Source organism: Melopsittacus undulatus, chromosome 2 (genome assembly GCF_012275295.1).
Source record: "Melopsittacus undulatus isolate bMelUnd1 chromosome 2, bMelUnd1.mat.Z, whole genome shotgun sequence".
NCBI classification, from domain to species: domain Eukaryota; kingdom Metazoa; phylum Chordata; class Aves; order Psittaciformes; family Psittaculidae; genus Melopsittacus; species Melopsittacus undulatus.
In genome coordinates, this window is record NC_047528.1 from 54,927,206 (window position 1) to 54,947,947 (window position 20,742).

Below are 20,742 nucleotides of genomic sequence, written 5' to 3' on the forward strand. Positions count from 1 at the left end.
TCTGGGGTTGGATTTTCTGACATGATTATCTTATATCAGTATACAAAGATTACATGGACATCCTGTATTGCTTCTCTTTTTTGAACTGCTCAACTTCTTGTATTGTTTAGAAGGTTTAAATGCTTAAGTGTTGTTCCACATACGAGAAAGGCACCTGAATTAGTATAGTAGGTCTGGGCCTTTGAAGTCCTCTTTGTCTTTGAAATCATCTCTGCAAACTTTATTACGCATCTTTTGATGGGTTTATAGCAAAGGGGATTCGTTTTGTGTTGTGTTTTGTTTTTTAAATATTCTTGCCTTTGAGCTCTGTGTGGCTGTTGCAGACTGAAAATGTTACCTCATTTTCTATACTAAGCATCATGTAAGGTGCAGTGTCACTCAGGTAGCATGTCAATTACTGTTTCTTTCTTCGATTGCTGAAAATGTAATGAATTATGATTCAGTTGAAGTTTGTTAATTTAGAATGTGTTCTTTCTAACAGGTTGATAAAGCCTATGACTACCTCATTCAGAATTCATCATTCACAAGTAACATAGGCTTTACAGTTACTGTTGGCAGCAACCGTGGAATCTACCTCAGAGATCCTGCCCAGATAGCTGCACCTTCTGATCATGGTGTTGGCATAGAACCTGTCTTTCCTGAGAATACAGGTAGGAAAGAGCTTTTGCTTGTGGGGTGGGGAAGAAAGTACCCTGCTTTACTTTATTAAATACAAATTGCAACTCAGAAAATGACCCATGTGTAGCATAATGTTTTAAACAAAAAGCTGTGATAATGAGGAGTGATGGCAATCTGTACTGTGAAACCAGTAAGTGCAACTCTAAATTTTGTAGTACATGATGGCATACAGCTAAACAAGTTTCCGTTCTAACCTCAGAGTTATAGCTGCCGCACCTCCATCTTTTGCTGCTTCATGCTTCTTGCTGGAAAGAGGGATCTCTCTTTGTTCTGAAGAACTTACTAACAGGGTAAAACTAAATTGTGCAAGTATAAGATTTGACATGTGTTATCCATAAACCATTTTGCTCTGCTCTATTAAATGCAAATTAAAGCTCACTGAGAGACTGAATTACATTGTATTCAGAAACTGATGCATGTGAGATCTTGTTACTGAGATTAATTCCTTTCTTAAAACTAGTGATGCCAAGAAGGTTGGCATGTGACAAAGGGGTGAGTTTATCTGAGGGAAGAAAGGGTATGAATCAGGACAGGTTACCAACTCAGAGTACTTTAGATTACATTGCAATTGGTGTTCTTAATTTTACTCTGTGACATGGAGAAATAAAGTAATTGTTCGGTAAGTCCTTCTGCTGGAAGCAAACGATCTGAAAACATAGACATTTGTAATGGATGACCGGCTTGTAGCATGATGTTTCCCTTGTACCTGTCCGATTGTTACTTCTGTTCTGTCTGGTGTTTTCAACAAGACTGTTAGAGAAACTGTAGGAAGAGGTTAAGGGAGGCTGATCTGCTCAGTCTGTCAATGTTCTATGAGCTTTTATTGCTTCTCATTTACCAGTGAGGGAATTAGATCTGATAATAGAGTGCTCTTTACTTAACAAAGATGTAATGAAATGTCTTAAAATTAATCTAAGGTTAATTAGGACTAGGAAATGGGGGGGGGAAGTCATTAACCTTAAAGTGTCATTAACCTTTAGAGCAGGAGAAGGCTGGTTTTTAATAACTGAAACATCACAGCTAGGGTTGGGTGTCTTTCTGGAAGCTGTGTTTTAACCCATAGCTTTTTAGACATGAAAGCTCATTTGCAAAATCAGCTAAATTGACATTTTGCAGAGTCAGACTAGATTATTGTAGTAATTTTAAACAGACTTTGCTTCTTGCTTAGGTTGCTCTACAATGTAATTTGCTAATTAGCATAACCTTTTGAGTCAGTTCAGTTGCTTTTTATTGTATGCCTCTGCATTAGGTGAGACTTTTTGTCTACACATGAGTTTATACCTGCTTCCAGACTATGTTGGGGCTAACCAAAGCATTGCTTACTAGCCTACCTTTGACTTTTGTCAGGTTTTATTGTTTCAGGGTGGGTGCAGGTGCGTAGTGGGATTTCAAAGTTGGCACATCCTTTATTTTACTGTACACTGCTGTTCTTCTGTTTTTCTCAAGAGAAATAATAGAGAACAATTCAATGGCAAATACTATGTTATAGTAGAAAATGAGCATGCGTTTGTGTTATTAAACTGTCTTTTAAATTTTGTGTCTCAACAGAAAACACTGAAAGAATATCTCTTCAGCTTCATTTAGCTTTAACTTCAAATGCATCATGGGTCCAGTGTCCTAGTCATTTAGAGCTTATGAACCAGTGTCGACACATAAATATTCGTGTGGATCCACGTGGCCTGAGAGAAGGACTGCATTATACAGAGGTATTGAAGTATTGGTGTTCTAAACAAGATTATGTGCCCTTTCTTCTTGTGGTCTCTATCAGCTTTTCATAGAAGCAATTTTTAAGGAAATAAAAGCTGTGTGCTGTACAGACCAGAAAATAATGCCACACTCCACTATACAGGCTCAATCCAGGGCTCAGCAATACTTATGCTGTAGAGTGTTGTGTGTAGCACATGCCAATGAGAATTTGAGAATCTGTTTTTAAAAAATAAAAGCATATAGAAAATATGAACCAAATGAATATTCATTTAAGATCTTTTTCCTCTGGGTATATTTTCACCTTTGACTATCTGGCTTAGTCCTATAATATTATTGAAGATAGAGATCAGTGGGGTTATGTGTTTGTGATCTTAAATATTTCTGTCTTTCTGTGGTGGCGTAAGGACTGGCCTAGCTTTTGTGGTGTTGCCATGCAGTTTTATATGGACCCAAGATTTTGCTTTACATAAAGGAGTTGCTTGGATATAGCAATGCAACATATTTTCTTGTTTCCTTATCTATACCCCATCCCATTTTTGAAGGTGAAGGAGAGAAATGTGTGGTAATAGTTCCGTACAGCAAAAGCATTTCACTGACTTCAAGCATCTACATTCAAATTTAGAAAAATTTAATACAAAAGCCATTAAATTTCTCATTTTTGCTCCCAAATGTCCTATTTCACTCCTTCAAAAGAAACCCACCAACAAAAACTATTTTTCAACCCCTTCCATCCTCATCCCAAACTTTATATTAACATTGAAATGTTTCGATTGCTTTGTAGTTGTTCATAACAAAGATATCATCAGCTTGCTTTTTAAAAGTGACTTGTTTAAGATGCTTAAAGTTGCAAGTCTCTTAGGGTATCACTGAGAACATTTTAGCCAAATGACGATGGAACAGATTTTCAGAGGTAGTATTTAAAGCTTGGGCATGAAAGGCATGGTAAATCAAAGTGTATTTTCTCAAACATAATCCTGGAAGACAAGCATTAAGGTATTTTTAATGAAATAACAAAGTAGCTGAAATAAAATAAGGGTGTTTGGGACAAACTCCAATGTGGACTAGGTTGAACTTTTCATATAGGGGCTATCAAAAGTGAGTTGAAAACTTGTAGGGAAAGTCTGAAATGAGTTTAAGTATAAAAACTAATTTTTTTTTCTTGGTAAGTGATGCTATTTTACTGTTTCTAGGGTGACAGTGGTCAAATGAGGATCTTTCAGTGATAACAACAAAGTTTCAAAATACTCTGCAACTAGTTTTGAGTTTAATGTTATCTTCTATAATTACATTTCAACCAAAGATTTTCAGTCATTGTATTTTATTTTGTTAGGTGTGTGGATATGATATAGCAATGCCTAATGCAGGACCTCTCTTCAGAGTTCCAATAACTGTTGTTATACCGACAAGGTAAGTAAATCCAGGCTTTATCTGCATTTTTTAAGTTTTATTTAGTTTTCTCTGCCCACTTGTCATTTATTTTCCCACCTTCTTTCTCCAGGAGTTCTTGAACTTAGTACTAACATTGATAAGGGAGCAGAGTTCTAAAAAGGTTCTCTGGGCAGACTTACGCAGCAGTGGCTGTTTTGCAGTTGTGGTACTGGCAGCCAGGAGGCAGGGCTTAGCCACAGTGGCAGCAGCTTCCTGGTCCATCAGAATACATATTACTTCTGGCCTGTTGACCAAAGTATCAAGATACTCATATGTGTAGGTGAACTGGAATTTGGTGTTCTGGGTTTTTCTGTTTGCTTGGGGTTATCTTGGTTGGTTGGTTGTTGTTGTTGGCTTAAATTTTTTTGTGTTTTCATTTCTGACTGGTGGACTAGAGTACATAAAGGCAGGGGCATTATTTGGCATGTGATCATTGGGATAAACTTCCATGATGACTTTAATGCAGCAAATTTAGTTAGTATGGTGCTTATCATTGGTTTGAACGTATTAATTCAGTGGTATCGATAAGGAAAATGTTATTAAATCTCTTCAGTGGACAGTCTCTCCTGAGAAAAAAAGGCTCAGATTTTTCCGTAACTCACTCATAGAAATACCTTATCTCACTTAAGTGGAAAGTCACCCAGGAAAAGCAGATCCACTGAAAACTAGGATTCTTTGATACTTATGTTTAAGCACAGAAACTTGAAGGGAGGAAGGGGGAGTGTCCACATAATGTGATGGAGCTGACGTTTTAAATCCTTTAGACACATTGTGCTGTCAGATTCTGTACCAGTACAGACTAAAATAATTGGTGCTGAAGGCCAAATCTCCTCATTGTACACATTTATTTAGAGTATGTTTGCTTTAAAAATGCTTTTAAAAAAAAACATTGTTTGGTTACTGTTTGTTTTCTTTTTGATATACAGAGTAGATGAATCATCAAGCTATGATCTGACATATACAGACGTTCATTTTAAACCTGGTCAGATCCGAAGGCACTTCATTGATGTTCCACAGGGAGCTACGTGGGCTGGTAAGAAAAATAACCATATTAATTAAATAAAAAAAAAATGCATCTGTTACACTTGACAGAGTTGTCTGGAAATAATTTTGAGTTCTACCTGAATAAGAACTGAAGGATTTGATCCATGAATATGTAGAATATTTGCTTTTAAGCTCTCAGAGGAGTGATTTTGAGTTATTTCATGGTTTCTGTATAGTAGAGTCCTGATTCTCAGTCTTGTAGAAAACAGCAAATACAATTTGAAATGATGGAGGAATACCCTATGTTTATGGAGAAGTATCATTGTCTGAGATTTGCCTAGTTCTTAAGGTGTATGGTTGTAGTGTTGAATGATGTCTTAAATGTGGTTTTTGTAATGGGCAAGTAGCTCATAATTCAGCAAGAAGGGAAAATGGGTTTATTGTCTTCCTGTGTGAGATTACTAAATAATAATCTTTTCAAGAATCTTTCATTTAGCTTGAGGTTAATGATAAGACTCTTAATTTGGAGCTCAGCAACAGTCTGTCCTGTACAGATTATATTTCTGTACTGTCTGATAAATTTTCACTGGTTAGTTCAGTCATGGTTCACTTAAACTGGTCTCTGAATTTAGCTGGTTTTCCTTAATCTGAAAGAGTCTTTGGAAATAGCTGATATATAAGCATTATTCACATATGGAGCCACTGTGGATACTGTATAACTAGTGTTTTTCTGGTGAATCTCTGCTTTCCTTCTAAATTCTTGGCTCTTTAAACTCAGGTTTTTTTCTTTAATCTAGAAGTGACAGTATGCTCATGTTCAGCTGATGTGACTGCCAAGTTTGTTCTTCATGCCGTTCAGCTAGTGAAACAAAAAGCATATAGAAGTCATGAGTTCTACAAATTTTCATCCTTACCAGAAAAAGGATCAGTGACTGAAGCTTTTCCTGTCTTAGTAAGTACCCCTTAGGGTGGCATGGGGAGAGAGAAAAGTAATATTTCAGTGCAGTATAACATAACTTGTTCTGGTTTTTTGTTTTTTTTTTTTTTTTTTCCCCCCAAGAAATGAAAACCAAACCCAAGAAATCATACGTCAGTTCCAGTAGTTGAATGCATCTGGTTTTCAGTTTTGAAAATATTCCTAAGAGCTTGCTAGTGTGTTTTAATTAGAATGCCCTTATAATGTGTTGCTCTCTTCACTTTGTTGGTACTTGTTTATACAAACCAGTTTGTTTCCCTTCGAAATAGGGGCTATGACTTGTTGGATAGCTGTGTTGCAGATTATCTTAAGTTTTACTGTTTGGGTTTTTTTTCTATATTTTGTTTGTGAAAGTTATCTATAGGGATATCTTGATTTAAGAAGTTAGCCTTTATGTTAGCGTGGGTTGCTGTGCTACTTGAAAACTGATGCTGTGTAGCTTGAAGTCACTGTTCTCTGTGACATGTTAGCCTTAGTCCTTACTCTAGACCATAACCATATCACCTAGGGTTCATTCTATATAGGATGAGTTATTTGACAGCCTGGCAAGGTAGAAATCTAGCCAGCCAACCTGGCAACAAAACTTACTTTTGAGGTGTCCTGAAGTAAACTGCTTTCATTATGACGCTAAAAAACAGACCTGTGGATCTAGAAGACCCTTGTCCAGGTGAAGACACTTCCCTCATGCAAGCATAGTAAGGGAAAAGAATGACACAGCCGATACGATGTGCAAATCACTAACCAGTCATTGTAACTGGGAGTGTACTACCTTGTTATTTTTGTGTATAAATGTAACAACGAAATTAGCATGGGGTGTGCTTGATTTGTGGACATTCCACCTAGCACCCAGCGCTGCAATAAAGAAGTGCCTGCTTCTTAATGCTGTATTGGTATTAAGCAATTTTATTCTTCTCCAACTTTTGGTGACATCTGTAGATAAGCATATCTAGCCATTACTGCTACATGTGGTAATCTGGGACATCTTGATGTTGAAGCCAGGCAGTAACTGACTGGTTTGCATTCATACTGCTGAGATACAGCAGGCTTAGCTCAATGCTAGCTCAAGAGTCCAAAACAGAACCAGGGACTGAGCTAACAGTTCAGGGGTGTGAATGGCAGAATCTACTTCTTGAGTTTGGTCGCTGCCTTACTTAATTTAGTTGCATAGCTCTAAAGTCTAAGAGTGCTATTCACTCCATTACCCTCTGTGAAAATGTTAGGTGGGGGACCTAAGCTGAGTTTGTCCCACTGACACTTTGTGAATTCTATGGTGTTGGTTAAAAGAAACCCCAAACAATGGCAATAAAAACCAACCACAAAACCACAACAAAAAAACCCTCACAATCTTTATGTCATTTTACTGAGGCAGAGAGTGTGATCTCATTTTCTGATACACATTTTTACATATTTTTTTCTGATACACAGGTTAAACTCATTTGTGAACTAACCTGAAAGCCTAATTTGAAGGATAGGAAAGGAAGATGTAATATTTAAAGGATCTGTAGAATATACCCCAGTACTGTTTGCTTTGATGCGGACATCAGGCATCATATTTTGTTGGAGCTATCTTATGTTTTCTGCACGTGTCTTATTTGGTACTGTACAAACATATACAATGGCATAAACTGGCCATAGCAGCATGGTTTTTGAGCTAGACTCCAATTATTTTGCCTTGGAAAGAGGGAGTCTGGGGTGAATAGAAGTGGAAGATGGAAGCTTGAGTCTAACTGTGTGCTTTTGTTACCCAGGCTGGAAAAACCATTGAATTTTGTGTTGCTCGGTGGTGGGCAAGCCTTAGCGATGTTAGCATTAATTACACAATTTCTTTCCATGGTGTACTTTGTGCTACTCCTCAGCTAAACATGGTAAGTTTTCCAGAGTTATTTGGAATATATAATATTTGACTTTTCTGAATTTGAGTATCCTGAAGTCCTAGGGTATCTCAGAATGAAAGAAGCTTTGCTTCATTCTTGTCTGTAGCTAGAAAGACTTAAAGTATCTTTATACATGAGATTTTCATGTTTTTTCTTAAAAATCTGTTAATAGGAGTTTGATCCTACAGAATGGAAGGGCCATATTGTGATTCCTGTGGCTTTATGATACTGAAGGATTAAAAAAGTTGCTAAAAACATTAGTATTATGTTTACAGTACTTTTGTCTTTCTCCTGTATTCTTTACTGTCCTGTGCAACCTGACTTGACTTGACTTTGCCTTAAAGAGGGCTCTCTTTGAGAGCTTAAACGGCAATACCTCTGTAAAGCAGCACCATGGTAATTTATACTGGCTCCTCCCTCTTTTCTTTTTGGGTTTTTTTTTTTTTTTCAGCTATGGAGTGGAGCAAATTACAGCTGTCCCACAGGTGAATTTGGATGTATTCAGGCTCTAAGACCTGAATAAACTGGGGGAAAAAAAAAGTGGGTGCATTGTGTTAAGGTGCTAGCTCTTGAACCTGTAGAGCAGCAAAATAGAGCTTGTGGGGGTGCTGTGCACAGCAGCTTCCCCCACCCCAGCAGGATTACATCAACTGCATAATGGACAGCTGAAAATGAGAGAATACAATAGTTTTGCCCTTTCTTGTTGATCACCTGTAACTTTCATAAAATAAATTTTAGTAGTGTGATATATTGGTCTGTTTGTCATAGGACAATGGTAGAAAAAAGTTCTCAAATTATTTGGACCGTCACTAGCCTGTGTATGGGAGCACTGTTTCTTTTTCACAAAGTTAGATTGTTCTGTAATAATAACCCTAAGCAGAAACACTGTAAAATATCTGTTATAAGATTCTAGGTGAATAATACTTATTAAATATTCAAAGGAAACAGACACAAATGTACAAACAGAAGTGAGCCCTGCCCAAAGTGTGACAGTTCTGTACAAATACAGTAACTATAAATTACTAACATGGAAAAAAAAAATAGAGAAGACTTCCACGCCAGTTGCTAAAGGTTTGCAAGTCCCAGTATATCTACTATTGTAAAATATAGGTAAGCTTGTGATTCCTTCAAACTTGTGCACTGTTATATCCAATAGTATAGTTAAGTACAGTTTGCATTGCATTTTTGATGGTACACATCTGATGTTATAAATTCGCAGAAGCATAATTGTTATATACTCTTTCTTTAGCATGCTTCAGAAGGTATCGTACGATTTGATGTTCAGTCTCTGTTGAAGTATGAAGATATTGCTCCATGCATAAATCTGAAAAGCTGGGTTCAAACACTCAGGTAGTATTTCTGGGGCACTGTGTTGGGAAAGTGGAAAGTGTTTGTATGTACTTGAAACAGTAACAACTGAGCAGTGAATTTAGGATAACAAGTGTTAGTGATATCTATATTGTAGGGTTATTTGGTGCTACTATTTGTTGTTTTGTGGGGCTTTTTAAGCAGCTGCTTCTGATCCTGCCCAAGTTTGACCTGGGAAAAGCCTGTTTTCTTTCTCTTGCTTCATTGGAAGTGTTTTTGTAGGATCTGGTGCAGGATTTCTTGGGGAAAGTTGTGTTTATCTTGTCAGTTTTACACATGCTGATTTGGAGGAAAAGCTTTGCAAAATTCCTAACCAGTGCAGCGATTATTGGTCACTTCAGGAGGAAGAAGAAATGCTGTACAGTTTAACCAGTGCTTTTAACACTTGTGCCAGACAGATTACTTAGGAGTCAGTAATGCAAACTTTTCCATAATTTCGGCCTCTCTAGGGAGACCCTGGGCTCTCTCTGGGGCTTTTGGTTACTTGTAAATGGAAGTGAAATAGCTAGGAGCTAGCCACGTAATATTAGATTCAGAAACTGACAATTTGATGTGCCTTAAGTGGGGAGATAAAACAGTCCCCTAATATGTCTTTGCCTCTTTCTTGGTTTGTAAACTGGAAATGCTCTTGCCTCCATGTAATATTTGAGGCACTCATCTTACAGTAAACAAACTACAGTTAAAGAAACTAATGATACATATTTAAGTGCTTAGTTTAAGGCATGCAGAGTGTCTCTTGAATGAACTAATGAATCATAACACGGGGGGGTAGAAGGGGGAACTACTGAATGGCTCCTCATTCAGTCTCTTGAGTTTCAAATGCTTGAAGACAGGGTGAATATCAGGGAGACATGTCATGTGTGGTCATGTCAGTTCTTAAGTCTTCTGTCAGCAGTCTATCTGGTGACTGCCAGACTAGGAAACCTGGGTTAGATTGACTCTGTGGTATGATCCAGCAGAGTTATTTTAATGTGTGACTAGTCTGTGCTCTTAGCAATAAAATAGCTGACTGAATCTTGTAGAAGATGCCATTAAAGGGTATCTGAATGAAATGCTAATTTAAATGATGCCAGGGCACACTCATTCCACTCCTGTTTCTGAAGCCCTGATTTTCCTGTATTATTATTATTTAGCCTATATTCTTTGCTTAAGATCTAAAGTGTTTGTGCTGCTCTGGACAATAGTTTGTGCTGTGTCTGAGTTAGCATATACTGTATAGGTACCGTATGTTCACATTCTCCTGTGTTACTACTCTGATTCCTGTAAGGCTTTTTACAGACTTACAGATTCCCTTCTGACATAACCTTCTATAACAAACAATTATCAACTATTTATTCTGTCTTCTAATTACTATGCCATTAATTTTTCACTCTATGGATAAACAAATCTGAAATCTGGGTTTGTTTTTTTTTGGGGGGGGTTGCTTTTTTTTTAAAAAAAATATATTTTTTTGATCAGATTTGCTTGCTTTTAGTTCTGTTGGCTTCTTTCTTTAGCAGTGCCTGTATGTTACTAAACCTTATTTTTGTATGGACAGTCATTTTAACTGATGAATTTACACTGCCTGGACAGCTATAATTTGTTAAGGGATGTTACTGTATGGGCTGAATTCACTTGTACTTCAGAATATGCTTCTGCTTAAGTAAGACAAATTTTGATAGAAGATACATATTTAAGAGAACCATCCGTACTTTGTTGTTTATCCACAGACCAGTGAGTGCAAAAATAAAACCTTTGGGCTCCAGAGATATTTTACCAAATAATCGACAGTTGTATGAGATGATTTTGACCTATAACTTCCATCAGGTAAGGGTTTGTCGTTTAAGCCCAGCCAGTAACTCAGAACCATGCAGCCACTTGCTCACTCCCTCCCCCCCACCCCTTTCTGCCCCTGCTCCTGGAGGGATGGGGAGGAGAACTGAAAGAATGTAACTCCCAGCGGTTGAGATAAGAACAGCCCAGTAACTAAGGTATAACACAAAGCACTGCTGCTACCACCAATAATAATAATAAGGGAAATAACAAGGGAAGAGAATACAACTGCTCACCACCCATTGACCGATACCCAGCCCGACCGAGCAGTGATCTAGCCCTTCTGGGTAACTGCCCTCAGTTTGTATACTGGGCATGATGTGCTGTGGTATGGAATAACTCTTTGGTTAGTTTGGGTCAGGTGTCCTGTCCCTGCTTCCTACTGGCTTCCCCTCCTCACTGGCAGAGCATGAGACTCACAAAGTCCTTGGTCAGAGTAAACAGTACTGAGCAACAACTAAAAACATTGGTGTTATCAGCACTGTTCCCAGGCTGAAATTTGAAAATACAGCATTGCAGTAGCTACTAAGGAGGAGAAAAATGACTGCTACTGCTGAACCCAGGACAGGGTTATAGATGCTTGCAGTTTTTTTAAAAGGTGTTAATAAATATAGTTTATTTTCTAAAGCCAATTATTAACTATAGCTAGCTTTCTGTCAGAAACAAGGTATAGATTTATACTGTGGACTTTACAGTGGAAATTCTGATTTGGTTATTTCTAGGAGCTACTGTTGCTTGAAGTGGGCTTTAATTCAGGTATCCTTTTGAATATGTGTATAAGGATTGTACTTATTTTATTCAGTTGTGAATTAAATGTTTTGATCTTTCTTTTAATAGCCTAAAAGTGGAGAAGTAACTCCAAGCTGTCCGCTTCTTTGTGAATTGTTGTATGAATCTGAATTTGATAGTCAACTGTGGATTATTTTTGACCAGAACAAAAGACAGATGGGTTCAGGAGATGCCTATCCACACCAGGTACAGAACAATGTCTTTATTTTACCTTCTGTTTTCTTCACATTATGAAAATCTTAATTCTTTTTCATCTTCCAGGCCTGCTGTTAGCTCCTAACATTTCCTGATGCATAGATAAACTGTCTTTATATCTTCACAAGAAAACAGGTTCAGTGGTGATGTATTTGTCTGGAAAAAAAAAAGTAATGACAGGTTTCTTTCCATGAAATAGAACATTATGATAATTTTTTTTGCTTCAAAGGAAGGAGAAAGAGTGTGCTTTATTTTACAAAAAGCTGTTAATTCGTGGTATCTTGTATTTTTTTTTTTGACTGCTGCTTCTCAAGGAATTAATTCAAGTTCTTGTTTTCTTTGTCATCTTTGTATAAAAATCAACATATCTTGAACTTTTCTATTTAAGGTGAAAAGGGTCCAGTATTTTTTCTGTAGTCTGATTTGTCTGCTGATAGATCAGAGGCTTCTGTATCCGTGAAGGCTGTCTTCTGTGCTGTCGATGTCTTCAGCCTTTTAAAAGCTATAGCTTGGTTTATTCCTGTTGCTGCCTTTCAAATGGAGTTTTTTGCACAAGACTCGTAGATACTGTACCCACGGCGGCAGTCTTTCTGCTAGAATAGACTGTGTTTCTGGATCATTCAGGGGGGATAATAAAAAAGGAAGACAAAAAAAGAGATAAATATTTTCTATATTTTTTTTTATTATTTGAAACTATTTTTTACCAATCCAAAATCACTGTTGAACTTCATCGATGTAATGTTTATTTTGGTAAAATCATCATTCTAGAAGTTTGCAGGTGATCAGCTTTAAAGCATGTCTTTTGGATCTTGTAAATCAGTTTCAGAAATTGCATTACTTAAACTTCTGTTCCTTAACCAGCATTTTTTAAGCTGTTACAAAATCTAAAAATCACCAAAGTAATCTGTTGCTTACACCTCGTGGACCACCACACTGTGTGTCTCTGATGTTGTGGATCATAGAAAACTAAAGCAATTGAAAATTAACTGTCCAGGAAGAAATGCCAGCTGAATCCCTAACACATGAGAGTGAGATTCTGGGAGCAGGGTAGTTCTGAATTATTGTCCCTTTCTACTTAGGGCTGCCTTTTGTATTACAGCAACAGCAGAAAGGAAGGTTAACATGTTACTGCTCAAAACATCCACATGGTGCTCTTCTGGTTTGATAGAAGCCAAAGAATGTTTTCAAAACTAAGAATTTGAGAGTCTGGGTTCAGAGGGGGCAGTGTTTATGGTGTTTGCTTTTGGTGGTGGTGTTTGTTTTATATAAATGGAGATCATGTTATCTGCATAACTGAATACATGAAAAGCTTAGGGCAAAGAGTCTGCAGCCTTAAATCTCACAGCATTACTGGGTCCCACAGTGTGAAAGCTAGTACAGTGTCTGAGATAGTAGAAGGTATTCTGTGATCTAAACCACAAAGCACCCAAAGTTACATAGTAAACTGAAAGTGTATCAAGGCAAATCTGCTAAAAGTATTGAACTGAAATAGCAAGAATTCTGATTATTATTTGAGCAGTTAATAGTGTTACAATAGAACAAATTGTGTCAGCTTGTTTTGTGGTCTGAAAACTTTTGAGGTTTTTCAGTCAATCCAAAATGTGTTTTGGCTACTATCAAGGCTTGAAAACTCTGTTTTCAGGAGACACCCAAAATTAAGCAGTCTAGCATATTTTAAATGACTACAGCTATGTGGATCAAGAAGAACATATGATAGTCTTATTTCTGGATTTCTTTGTGAATGGTGAGGTATTTAATCTTGACATTTATGAGAACTTCTTTCTTTCAGTATTCTGTGAAACTGGAAAAAGGAGATTACACTATTCGGTTACAAATTCGTCATGAACAGAACAGTGAGCTGGATCGCATCAAAGACCTTCCATTTATTGTTTCTCACAGGTTGTCTAGTACCTTGAGCTTAGATATTTATGAAAACCATAGCCTTGCTCTCTTAGGGAAGAAGAAATCCAACAGCTTGACATTACCACCAAAACACAGTCAGCCATTCTTTGTTACATCTCTGCCTGACGACAAGTAAGTTACTGAAGTCCTGTTTTTTTCATCTACATCTAACCAGCTGCCTCTGCACCTAACAAAAATGATACTTTGATTGTGTCTACCTGTTTAGGCTTGGTGTTTCCTCTTGTGTTGCTCTTTCACTGTTCCAGTTTTTTATTGTTCTCCTCGTGGAATGTTAATGAACCTGGTTTTAACACTGAACTTTTTCTTTGAATAGAATACCTAAAGGAGCAGGACCAGGATGTTATCTTGCAGGAGCTCTTACACTGTCTAAAACAGAACTTGGAAAGAAAGCTGTGAGTATTTGAAATGGATGACAGCTTCTTTTTTCTGAAATTTTCAAAGCGAGTAAATTGCATGCCAGGAAGTGCTTATTTCATGATTTTAGTGCATTAGAGCACTAGGTTTATTAATGTAACACATTTTGGAAGCAGTTGTTTCCTCATAAGGTCAGAGTAAATTCTGAGCGAGTCTACTATTTTTGTCTTATAATTTCAAATTTAATTGCATTTTCTAGATTTTGAATTCTAATTCTTTCCCTCTGAATCCTTCCATTTGTAGAAACAACTGCTTTTTTTCTGGTGTGGAGCCTTTAAAAGTGATCTTGTCTAATTGCCTAGTTTAGTATAATTGTGTGATGACAAAAAACGTGCATATGCAATTTTTTGCATGTTCTCTAGTAAACAGCTTTACTCTTCCTTGCATGCATACAATTTTCAGCAAACAAATGTGCTTTCTTAACACCTACATGTTACTGTTAGAAAGTAGTAGGAATTTTGCCAGCCTAAATGCATAAACAGATACTTGCTGCACACTGATGTTGTCAACCACTAATATGGCTGTATATTCCATGAGAATGATGCAAGATCTCTGTATGTGATGCTTGAAAAAAAGTTGTAGGGTTGTTTTGCTCATTAATGCATCATCCTGTAGAAACTGCTTTCTAACTTGTACGAATCTGTAGTGTAACAGTGATTATAATAACCAGATCCCTTTTGTGTGTATCTGGTGCTAAAGTATTTAGAAGATTGCTTTAGCTATTTTAAAATAGATTGCAAAGCTCAAAACAAACTTGAATCAGTCCTGGTGATTGTTAGTATTTAGAAATAGTCCATATATCACTAGATGTGTCTGAAGAACATGTATAAAACTAGAGTATGTTTTTATAGAAAATACATTTCTGTGAGTAGATGGTCACATACCTTTAGATCTCGAGTAGAAAAGTTTAGTTCAGTCTGATTTGGTTGTATGTAGTACTTCTGGGGCAGGTTACATGTAACTGTAGATTAGATGTCTGTCAGGACAGTTTATCTATCAGTGAGGAAAAACCCAGTAACTAAGAACTCTAAAATACTTTGTGATTCATGCAAGGTTGCAAGTAAAATTCTATGAAATCCATGGTAAATTCATTACAGGAGTGTAGTCTATTTTCCCTAACTTGAATTCTGCACTTCTTTGAACTATTGGTTGCAATTCTCATCTGTCTTATTTTAAAACCAGACTAAGTGGTTATATACCATGATTTCTGGGATGGGAGAAGTAGGAGATAGGTATTTCCTGTCATTTCATGTAATGAAAATACTGAAGAGTTTACACAAAGAGAAACTGTAGCTGAAGCATGTCATAGTCCAAGATATTACTGTTAGGTCATATTTCACAGGAAAAAAAAAAGGATGGTACCAAATAGCATCAGATACTTTATGCTGCCTTTAGTGAACCTTGGTCTGTACCAGGAAACAAAAAAGGAGGGCTAGTTGTCTCTAAGTCGGTAAGTGGATGCAGTATGAGGGGAAAGTGTATCTACTTTTTGTATCTTTATAAGAAATAGAACAATGCCACTAAACAGTCAGTTTCTCCACTTTTGAGGCTGAATTTCTGTAATTCTGAAATTAAGCTAAGTGGTTAACAACACTTGCTTGTCTTACAGGAATAACGGACTGTACAAACAATGATGCATTGGTTTATTAATTTAAAAAACATGAAAGAGCATGCTTAAGAGCATGTTTGATCATAGATGTGACTCTCTAAAAGTTTAAAAATCTGTAGGTTGAAAGCATAACCATATTTGTACAGAGAAGGTGTCTCCATCCTGTGTGGTGTGTGCATGTTTTCTTACAGTATGTTATTCTAACTCCCAGGGGCAGTCTGCAGCAAAGCGACAAGGAAAATTTAAAAAGGTACTGAATGTTAGTTTTTGAAAAAGATATACTTAAGTCTTTTTGCGTATGACTTGCAAAATTTGTCTACCAGTATTGGGTTTTTAATTTGTCTCCCCATCTACTTCCTTAGTCCTGAGTTATTTACTTCAGCACCTTAAGTATGTCTACTGGTAGAATGACAAAACACTGTTGTAACACAAAGCTGAGAGGCACGTGAGCATCTGGATTCTTCTGCAATAAGTGCTGTAAAAATGCATGTGGTGATTAGTGGTCTGTAATTTTTCTTTTTGTGAAACACTTTGGAATCTTCAGTGTGTAGTGTCAAGATTTTCTGTGGCAAGTGTTTTTGCCTATTCTATTCTGTCTGCAAATTGAGAACTGAATACAAACCTAACACTTTGTAGAATTGAATATCTAACTGTATACCACTCTAGTGAATTGAGAGCTGGCTTCATTAAAGTCATAGAAACATGCTGTAGTAGTCAGGGTTTTCTCGGGAGGGATGGACTTGATTGAAAAGTCTCTCAATTATGATTCTACTCAAACTGAATATAACTCATTATAGGCTAGAGTTTATACAACGATGTAGCAGGTAGTAGAATTTACCGAAATAATTTTGTAAGCATGTAGTAAGATACTTCGGTTAAGGAGTTAGTGACTTCTAACATAGTAGTGTTTAATACTGTGCTTTGTTTTATTTAGGTAGTATAATATATTTTATGAAGACTGAAAGTCTTTATAAAAACCCAAACAACTGTTAGTAGGCTATCATTAAAAGGCTTCTGGGTATTTTTTTGTTTTGTTCCTAATTTGTAAGGCTTTTTACAACTTTATGTTTTCAAGGTACCATTTTTGGAGTGATGCACGACTTAGTTGGCCTTAGAAGGCATGACAATCGTGAATAACTGTGTATCACTGTAATTGTTATTTTGTTAACAGTGAGCTGGTAACTATGCCAGCAAGCTTAGTCTGATCTTGGTGTAGTAACAAGTGTGACTTGATTAGATTTTACAAGAAGGATTTTGATATGCATTGCTGCAGTTTTCGTATTGCATCTGAAAAGCGTGCAGATCACTTTCAGCAAGATGATTTAAAATCCCATGTAAGTGTGCAGCTTCCTGATGAATAGTGTATAAAGTCTTCACTATGTGAATCTCTTACAAGGGAGTTAAACTCTAATCATGATTTAATTTAAGTAAGAAAACCTATTAAACAGACCCAAGAGGTTGCATGTTGTTTTCTTTTGTTTTTCTTATGTTTTTAGAACAGAGATTTGTGTTCAAATCTGAGCAGTATGCCCACCCAGTTCAAAATAAAAACTGTTCTTGATACCTCTACCTATTACTTGTGAGGCATCAGCATACTAGCAGCAAAAAATAAAACTATGTATTTCAGAGTGCTGATCTGCAAAAGCTCCATTAATTGTTTTTCTGAGAATGCAATTCTGCGGGCTTCCTAGTTTGCAGGTTTTGAATATTTACCCTGTCCTGTCATGAGTTTACATGTTGTTAAGATGTTTTCCAGCATAGAAAGAGATAACTTGTTGGCTTGTGCCGATGTGCATGACACTACCAGAAATCCAGGGTGGGTATTTCTGGTTGTTTGCAAGCACTGTTATTTTCACAGAATAGCTGAGGCTGGAAGGGACCTGTGGAGCTCACGTGGTCTGACCCACGTGCTCAAGCAGAGCCTTTTAGAGCTAGTTTCCCAGAACTAGGTCCAAACACCTTTTGAACTTCTCCAGGAGTGGAGACTCCATGACCTCTGGGCAACCTGTGCTCAAAACTCAGTCACCCCTACTGTGAAAAAGTATTTCCTGATGTCCATGGGAACATCTTGTTTCTGTTAGTGATCATGGCCTCTTGTCCTGTCAGTAGGCACTGCTGAAAAAGAGTCTGCATTTTTCTTTGCAAGTTCCCTACAGATATTTACACAGATATAGGAAATCAATCCCCAAGTGCCTCCTGCCCTTCCACCCCCCAAATGCTTTCTCTATGCTGAACAGTCACAGCCTTCTCATCCTTTCCTTATAAGAGATGCTTCAGTCCATCAGCTTTGTGGAGCTTCACTGAGCTCTCTCCAGTACATCCGTGTACCTTTTCTATTGGGGAGCCCAGAACTGTACACAGTACTCCAGGTATGGCTTCCCCAGTGTAGAGGAGGAAGGTTGCCTCCCTCTACTTGCTGGTAGTATGTCTAATGTAGCCCAGGATACCATTAGTACTCTTTGCATCAAGGACACATTGCTGGCTTACATACAAGCTGATGTCAACTGAGACATGAAGGCCCTTTCCTGCCAAGCTGCTTTCCAGCTGGGTGGCCCCCAGCATGTACTAGTGTATGGGTTTATTTGTTTCCTGTTGCAAGACTGCATTTCTCCTTGTTGAACTTGTTGAGGTTCCTGACAGACCATTTCTTCAGCCTGTCAAGGTCCCTCTGCATGGCAGCATGACTCTGCTGTATCAGCCACTTCTCCCAGTTTGGTATCATCTGCAAACTTGCTGAGGATTCACTCTGCCTCATCATCCAGGTCATTAATGAAGATGTTGAACAGAATTCAGTCCAGTATCGACCCCTGGGGTACATACCAGGCTACTGGCCTCCAACTGTGCTGCTGATCCCCATCCTCTGGGCCTGGCAGTTCAGCAGGTTTCAATCCACTTGACTGCTCATCAAGCCCATAGCTCAACAGCTTCACTAGTTTAGCTGAAAGTAATTTGAGGTTAAGCCAGGAAATAGCAGCCTAATTTTCTAAAGAAGGTAACTAATTCATTTATAACTGGAAAAAAGTGTTAGTGAGTTCTTTCTATGGAATAAGCAGGTGTCTTTGTTTTACTAGACAGGAGATTTGAAAGTCTAATCCATAATTTTCTGCTCAAAGAACTATTCTGGAGAACTTAATTTTACGTAAAAACCCCAAACCAAAATAACCCTTGGACGTGGGTTTTTACTTAATGCCTTCTTGTCTTTACTTGGTCTGGACTTAAAAAATAAATAAAATCCGATCTCTCATACATATCATAGGATCAGTATTCAGAAGTTCAGAGTTCAGTGATGTTTTAACTTTGAACTGATCCTCACTGAAGAGTGCCCTCTGGTGTACCCTTAGAAGAGCCCTTGGTCTGTAACAGGGAAGCATGTGCTAAGCAACCATGTGAAAAACAAGCTGGTTCCTACTACCTTACATCTTTGACAGCTTAACTTCTGTAGCACAATTGCAATCTGACTTTTTTTTCCCCCCACTATTTTCAAGTTGTTTTACATAATGCAGCTTTTGAAGAGCAATGGGTAACAACTGGCTAAGGGGTAAAAAATTTTATTTCCCTACTCTGCCATCCTTTTCTCTCCAGTTTCAAGCAAGAAATGCATTGTGCAGATACTGATGAATACTAACTTCATTCTTTTTCAAATGAATAAGAGTATTGCTGTAAAAATGAGCAATTTTATACAAATTGTATACATCTTAAAATTGATACAAATTCCATATGCGCATTCAGCTGTGTATGTGAAGTTGTGCTTTATTAAATGGAAGATGAGACTTGGGATGTGCTCCTTTAAGGAGTGTTTTGACTTATTTTTCCTGTGAATGCTTAAAGGTACAAGTAACAGTAGTTCATGTATCTTTTCTATATAAAGTACCAGATGTTGAATCATCAGACAGAAATCTAAATGTTCAAACAAAATTAAGTTGCCTATTGACTAAGCTCTTTTAAGAGGTGATTGTGTAGAGGGCACTGTGGTTGTTTATGTATACAGTTTGTAGTTCTGTTAAAAGTAAACTCGCTGAGGCTTATGAAGCTGTGCGCAGAGTACACTGACCAAAGTGCATATTGTGTATGCTTCCAAAGTTTTTGATACTGGTTTTGGGTTTTTTTTAATGGGTTTTTTGTTGTTGTTTGTTTGGTTTGGTTTAGTTTGGAATAGTCAAAGGGAATCTTTTTCATTAATTTGGAAATTTCTTTAAAGTAGTATTTTCAACAGATAATATGCTCACTCATGGCCTTTCTTTGGCTATACCCCTTTATCTTTTTATAGGAATATATAAAATGAAATCCTGTACACCAGCAATTCTGTTGCTGTGGAACAATTATAGTGAAATTTAAATAAGAAAACAGATTAAACCTGTGAATTGTGAAGAATTGCCTTTCTTCTCCTTTATCTCTAATGATGAATGTTTCTGTAATGGCAATGACAGTGTCATTGTGGGATGTTCTGGTATCTAGAAGGTTACCAAGTTCTATAAATGATGCTAGTGTTTACAGACAGAGAAAAGAAAGATGTCAGTCCATCTTGCAGTCTTGTGATAGTTTAGTTAAATGTGATAAGCACCTAAACCTTATTTATCCCATGAAATAAGTTTGGTGCCTATAGAGAAGAATGCACCTCTTTTCCTATAACCTCTTTTTCAAAAGGAGGGTGCCTAGATGTGAAGTGCGTTGTTTTCCTTTCAATGATCATAGCTTGTAATGCTTGCAGAATCTCATGAAACCAAAACCACCTAGCTGAGAGAATGGGGAGATGGCATTTTACTATTGATGGTTTAGTTACATAGAATTAGTCTCTTAAATGAAAGTGTTCATCCACGTAAGTGGGATTTTATTAATCTGATTATGCTTGGCTTGGAATTTAAACTAGAGTGGTAGCTTTGCCGTACAGAAAAGGCTTGAGAATGCAGAGACTGTTCAGGTGTATAACTCCAAACATCTTGCCAAGTAAGATCAAAGTGGATTTTCAAGAATGAAATCCTGAAATA

The 20,742-nt window shown here is 37.2% G+C and overlaps 1 protein-coding gene across 2 annotated transcripts in view; it reads left to right on the forward strand.

Moving 5' to 3' along the window:
* Positions 1–20,742, forward strand: part of TPP2 (tripeptidyl peptidase 2) — a 54,982-nt gene that overhangs the window by 19,144 nt on the left and 15,096 nt on the right. Inside the window, exons 13-24 of one of the 2 annotated variants that reach the window (XM_005145232.4) lie at positions 482–650; positions 2,227–2,384; positions 3,716–3,792; positions 4,740–4,846; positions 5,595–5,749; positions 7,522–7,638; positions 8,897–8,997; positions 10,725–10,821; positions 11,665–11,802; positions 13,601–13,845; positions 14,048–14,126; positions 15,969–16,007. In XM_005145232.4, coding sequence (XP_005145289.1) covers positions 482–650; positions 2,227–2,384; positions 3,716–3,792; positions 4,740–4,846; positions 5,595–5,749; positions 7,522–7,638; positions 8,897–8,997; positions 10,725–10,821; positions 11,665–11,802; positions 13,601–13,845; positions 14,048–14,126; positions 15,969–16,007 — 1,482 coding nt within the window. The remainder of the gene's footprint in view (positions 1–481; positions 651–2,226; positions 2,385–3,715; positions 3,793–4,739; positions 4,847–5,594; positions 5,750–7,521; positions 7,639–8,896; positions 8,998–10,724; positions 10,822–11,664; positions 11,803–13,600; positions 13,846–14,047; positions 14,127–15,968; positions 16,008–20,742) is intronic. The other variant, XM_031045561.2, reaches the window with a different exon arrangement.